General features: G+C 39.4%; 1 protein-coding gene across 1 annotated transcript in view; it reads right to left on the bottom strand.

The window, feature by feature from the left end:
- Positions 1-2,755, bottom strand: part of xrn1 (5'-3' exoribonuclease 1) — a 30,572-nt gene extending 27,817 nt beyond the window's left edge. The window contains exons 1-3 of the mRNA XM_077558433.1: positions 2,572-2,755; positions 1,191-1,423; positions 238-335 (exon numbers count right to left, since the gene is read on the bottom strand). Coding sequence (XP_077414559.1) covers positions 238-335; positions 1,191-1,423; positions 2,572-2,646 — 406 coding nt within the window. The 5' untranslated portion in view covers positions 2,647-2,755. The remainder of the gene's footprint in view (positions 1-237; positions 336-1,190; positions 1,424-2,571) is intronic.
- Between the last annotated feature and the right edge of the window lie 3,411 nt (positions 2,756-6,166).

Genomic DNA, 6,166 nt, shown 5'->3' on the forward strand with positions numbered 1-6,166 from the left:
GATTTATTGAGAAATAAGGCTGTAAAATTAACAAAATGTAGAAAAAGTAAGGCGCTGTTAATACTTTCCAGATGCACTTTAAATTGCAGTAGGTGATATTGGCCCATCCAGCAATTAAATGAAATATCAAACATGTGAACAAATACGGTGTGCAAAAGCAGAAAAAGCTGATTACTATACAGTGAGCAGTGAGGTCAGAAGTACAATATATGAACAAGGGGGAAATTTTGGGCCTACCTGGGGTGATGCAGTTTGAGTCGAAACGCGCTTCTGTGGGCAACACCTCTCCTTTTTCCAGAGCTTTTTTTATTTTCTCTTCTGCTTCTTTGGCAGATCTTCATACACAAACACACATGCAAAGATACACATCATGTTGTCTGTAGAAATAACTGATGTTCATAAAAATGGGTCAATTTTATTTAGTCATAGGACAAAACAACATCAAAACTAACCCTCCTTACTGACAACTTCCAGTGGCTCATTCAAGACCTATCCAAAAAATATGGAAATCCCACTGCCATGGTGAACTTAAGCAAGGCCTCAAACCTATAAGTCCAACTCCTACTGTTCCTTTGTGCCTGTCCAGTTTTGACTCTGCACGTGTTTTTATTATTCTTTGGCCATTTCTGCAAGACTGCTTTCAAAGTATCACCAGCCTGAACAAGTAGTTTTAAGAGAAGAACGATAGGAGAATATATACAGGGAGACACATTAACTTAGTAGACTTGCATTCAAAGTAGTGACAATGCATCACCTACAACATTTTCTGTGTGCTCACTGCGTGCTATTTATATTTTCCAATATTGCTGCTGACACTACGCATATTTCCCCATTGTGGGACTAATAAAGGGCACCATGTTTAACCAAGTAGTGTAAAAAATGGATGTATTGTAAAGCATCGCGATATCAAATTCTTGACATGATAATCGTAATCAAATTGTGAGACCAGTGAAGGTTCACATCTCTTGCGCTGACTCACATTTAACATGAATTTGAATGTAACTACTTAAATCTATCTAAGACAGCCAAGTCCCCAGTTAAAAAGGGTGTGCACACTTAAGCAACCACATTCTCAGTTGTGTATTTTTACTTACTCCCTTGAATTTTTTTTTGTTAACAGGTTAGGTTAGTGTCAGTGATTAAGAAAAAGCTGTTATATTGGTCAAAATTTTTGTGAATCCTGAACCCACCGGAATCTCCGTCCTCTCTGCTGGTTCATCTTTGCCCTTGGCGCCACACCATCTACTGCCATGAAGAAGACCTTGCGTGGCTTGATGATCCTGAAAAGCACCTCCAGGTAATGGAAAATATCCGCAAAAATCTTCTCTTCAGAGATGCGGAAGTGAACATCTTCATCATTTGGGTGAGAACACTGATGGATGATCCCATTCATGTCCAGATAGAGATTGTCAAATTCGGGGATCTGAAAAATCAAATTATGATTTCTTATGTAATAATTAGAAGTGAAACTCAAATGCCTTAGGAAACCCATATTAAATATGCCAACATTCCATTAATTAACAGAACATTTTCAACACCAAAATAAATCTTTTGAGTAATTACATTTTCATACACGAGTGGTGTAATTCAAAGGATTCATTTAGCCACTAAACACATTCTCTTCTAATTGCTTCCTACTATTGTGTAATTTGCGGACAATGATGACCTAAGCCGAATTGACAAAGGCCACATTTGCAAATGTATTTGGAGCCTTAGCTTGCATACACAGGTGCACCTGAGATGAAAAGTGTCTTGGAAATAGGTCATGTGTTGCCCAACTAATATTCAGGTAATGAACCACATGTGGAAGGAACAAACCTTATAGGCATGTTCAGAATGGTTACTACATTTATTTTGACCTGGTCTCCTTTATGAGAACTTAATTTTCTGTCAACTTATTGTGACAGTGGAACTAGATCAACGTCTACGAAACATGATGGACGCACAAAGACCCAAAATGGTGAAACTGTACTCAAGCTTCTCAATTCATTTTACCTTTCCAACGTCCCCAAAATTTTTGTTTTGTTGGGGTGGTCTCTAAAAATAACATTTTGGGACGTTGGATTATTATTATTATTTTTTTTTAATACAGTAAGTAATCAATTTATCATAGTTGCCTCAAGTATCAGAATAGACTAATTATGTATTACATGTTGACATGGTGGCCACATTACCAAACCAAAAGGGCGCAGCTGTCAATAATAACGATAAGAAAACTTGATTTTATCGACAACGTAGGTCAGTGACTCACAGACTCACTAATTACACACAATAAAAGTTTTACTTCCTTTACTCTATACATTAATTGTTTTAACAGCTGGGTTTAAATAAACATTTACAACGCAATGTATACCGTTCCCAATTGACAGCAGTAACACGACAGTAGATTAAAATATGTATATATAAATAAACGGATGCTAACTAGGGATGATAATTAATTGGACAAAAAAATTAGCCAAGCGTACTAAGACTTTAACAACCCGTAGCTAAACAAGCGGATAGCCTACTGCTAAGCTAACGCCGCTGTGGTCGGTAAATCGGAACAGTCCACCGTCACCACTGCTGCCTTACCTGATGTTCCTTGACAACTTCACTCAGACAAGGGTAACGCTCTGAAATCCATCGATAAAACTTGGGGACCCCCATTTTCACTGTGACACTGCCTCTGCCTTACGGACAAAACTGAGACAGAACGTTGGATTTAATTGTTCAAGTGGAAACCAGTTTCGTTTCCAGTGGCCGCAATCTAGCTAAATTGTCCGTGGTACGTCTGCTAAATCAACCCGCAGTTTTGTTGTCTACAAAAGGTTCCTATTTCGTCATCACACAGACAGACGGTCAAAAATGGTGAAACAATTACACTTTAATAATAATAATAATAATAATAATAATAATAATAATAATAATAATAATAATAATAATAATAATAATAATAATAATAATAATAATAATAATAATAATAACAATAACATTAGCAATCTCAAAATTTTGATTTCACTTTAAATCAACAATACAATAAACAATCTACTTTTCCTCAACCAACGTAGGCGGTGGGGGTGGGGGGTGGGGGGCTGTATACACCTATGAGCATAACACAGACCTGGTTACAGAGATTGACCCTGACCATTTTTTATAATCTATTGCCTTGCCAGTAAGTGTCAATATTCAACTCAGGATCAATACATGAAGTGTGTGAAAACAGAGAAAAAATTGTCCATTATACATTTTAATAGTCGTAGTATGTACTCAAATGTTGATTCTATCAAAGAGTATTTACATCAATTTGTTCATCTCTTCAGTATTGTAGGCATTACAGAAACCTGGTTTAAGGGTATACATTTCTATTTGAATTATGAATTAACAAATAAGAATAGAGACAACAAAAAAGGAGACAGGGTTGCGTTATATATTCATAAATCTGTCAAATATATTGTACTAACTGATATGACATTGACAATTGATGGAATTATGCAATATTTAACTGTGGAGATTCTAAATGGTAGAAAGAAAAATGCTGTTGTAAGTTGTGTATATAGGGCTCCTTGCTCAAGTATAAACCAATTTTATGAATGGATGAACAAATTATTTTTCCGTGTGAACCAAAAAAGTCTATTCATCTGTGGTGACTTTAATATTGATTTGCTAAATCCAGCTAGGCCGCAGTTCGATGATCGACTTTGTAGTTGTGTCATTGGATTTGCGGCTGCATGTTGGACACTCGGGTGAAGAGAGGAGTGGAGCTGTCAACTGATCACCACCTGGTGGTGTTGGCTCCGATGGCGGGGTAAGATACTGGTCCGACCTGGCAGACCCAAACGTATTGTGAGGGTCTGCTGGGAACGTTTGTCAGAATCCCCTGTCAGAAAGAGTTTCAACACCCACCTCTGGATTGGCAGATCGGGGTGGTGGTCCGCTTTTTTTAAGAAGGGGGACCGGAGGTTGTGTTCCAACTATACAGTAGAGGGATCACACTCCTCAAGGGCTCCCTGGTAAGGTCTATTCAGGGGTGCTGGAGAGGAGGGTCCGTCGGGAAGTCGAATCTCGGATTCAGGAGGAGCAAGGTGGTTTTCGTCCCGGCCGTGGAACAGTGGACCAGCTCTACATCCTTGGCAGGATCCTCGAGGGTGCATGGGAGTTCGCCCAATCAGTGCCTACATGTGCTTTGTAGACTTGGAGAAGGCGTTTGACCGTGTCCCTCGGGGAGTCTTGTGGAGGGTGCTTCGGGAGTACGGGGTGTCGAGCCGCTACTCCTCCGCGTTGAGGAACCAGTTGAGGTGGCTCGGGCATCTGGTTCCGATGCCTCCTGGACGCCTCCCTGGAGAGGTGTATCGGGCATGTCCCACCGGCGGGAGGCCCCGGGGACGACCCCAGGACACGCTTGAGAGACTATGTCTCTCGGCTGGCCTGGGAACGCCTTGGGATCCCGTCGGAGGAGCTGGTTGAAGTTGCTGGCGAGAGGGAAGTCTGGGCTTCCCTGCTAAAGCTGCTGCCCCCGCGACCCGACCCCGGATAAGCAGTAGATGATGGATGGATGTTTGTGCTTTTGTTTTGTTTCTGGTTTGTCTCTTACCCAAGCTGGTATTGTTACTTTTCATTACAATTGCTGGTATTTTCCTCCAGAATACCATGATAGTATTGAAATGTCATTGTACACTGCACAGATTCCAGACACCTGTGCCAGATAGCAGCCCCAGATTATAACTACAGTAAGCCTGGTCCATGTTTTACAGCAGGGACAGTGTTCATTTCTTGGTATGTTTCATTTTTGTATCTGTGAGAGTTGATGTGCCTTGACAAAAAAATTATAATCATCTGTCAATAGGACATTCCCTCAGAAGCTTTGTGGTTTTTGGACATGCAATTTGGCCAATTCCAGTCTCAATTTTTTTTTCTCAACACTGCCGGGTCTTTGGTCCTCTCCAATCAAATCCACTTTGGCTCAAACAACGATGGATGGTACGATTTGACACTGATGTACTTTGACCTTGAAGTTCACATTTAATTTCTAGAGGTTCCTCATTCATATTAACCGTCTCCTCAATTTGCTATCAATTTTCCTCCTGCAGCCATGTCCAGGGAGATTGGCTACGGTCCGTGGAACTATAGTCACAGAAACATCAAGATCTTGGAGATGGCCTATACTTTACCTTTGTCTTGTCTATAATTTTCTTCCTAATCTCCGGAGACAACTCTCTTCCTGCTTCCTGTGGTTCCATGATTAGTATTGTAAACACCATGTCATCAAACATCCTGAAACTACGCCACCCTTAAAATATTAAAAAATAAAATAAAATAAAAAAAGTATTTTCTAGGGGTACCATCTTTTATATCCAGGCCTTTTTCATTAGTTGAATTTTAAAATAATGCTGTTATACAAATCAAAAGTGATATGTTTTTCCATTTGTTAATTTTCATTATTTAAAAAAATAATAATTACAAGATTCAAGTCATTTCTGGCCACTGAGTTTTCCTTTCCTTAACAAACCAACAATTTTATCCTCATGTGTACCTTTCATGAAATGGCTTAAAAGGACAGGTCGATGGGACAATCTACGTAAACAGAAAATTGTGCAGCTGCGGGTCTTTTCCGCTATGTACATTGGAGAATATGGCCCTAGATCAAGACAAAACTGAAACCAGAATGTCACACAAACAATCAGCAACTGAAAGCAGCTGCAGGAATGACTTGGAAATGCGTCTTTAGGGAGCAAATGCCACCGCCGATGACATCCATTGTCCCAGACATCATGCAGTGATCGACTGGAAAATGCTCATCTGGGTAAACACAGGCTTTTCATTTATAATTTAGCATTTATGTCCATCAAATTATGTTTACGTCTCTGAACATGTAATGGTTGTGACCTTTTTGTGAAACCAATTGAATAAATTTGAAGGTAAACAAATCTTGCTGGCCTAATTTAATATTGATTGTGGTAAGTTAAGAGGCAGACTTGATCTTTCTGTAGATCATAGAATTAGTCAATATTTCCACAGAATAATACAATTTACAATTGAACAATATGGTGCCTGTTCAGCTACACAGGAATAACGCCATGACAATCAAAATTAAATTATGGTTTTCTCAAAGAATTGAAACAATTGTCGCAATAACCTTGCTTTCATGAAAGCTCTGAGGGTAAAACAATCAACCGGGCATTCTTGTTCG

This window comes from Vanacampus margaritifer, chromosome 2 (assembly GCF_051991255.1).
Source record: "Vanacampus margaritifer isolate UIUO_Vmar chromosome 2, RoL_Vmar_1.0, whole genome shotgun sequence".
Classification (NCBI taxonomy): domain Eukaryota; kingdom Metazoa; phylum Chordata; class Actinopteri; order Syngnathiformes; family Syngnathidae; genus Vanacampus; species Vanacampus margaritifer.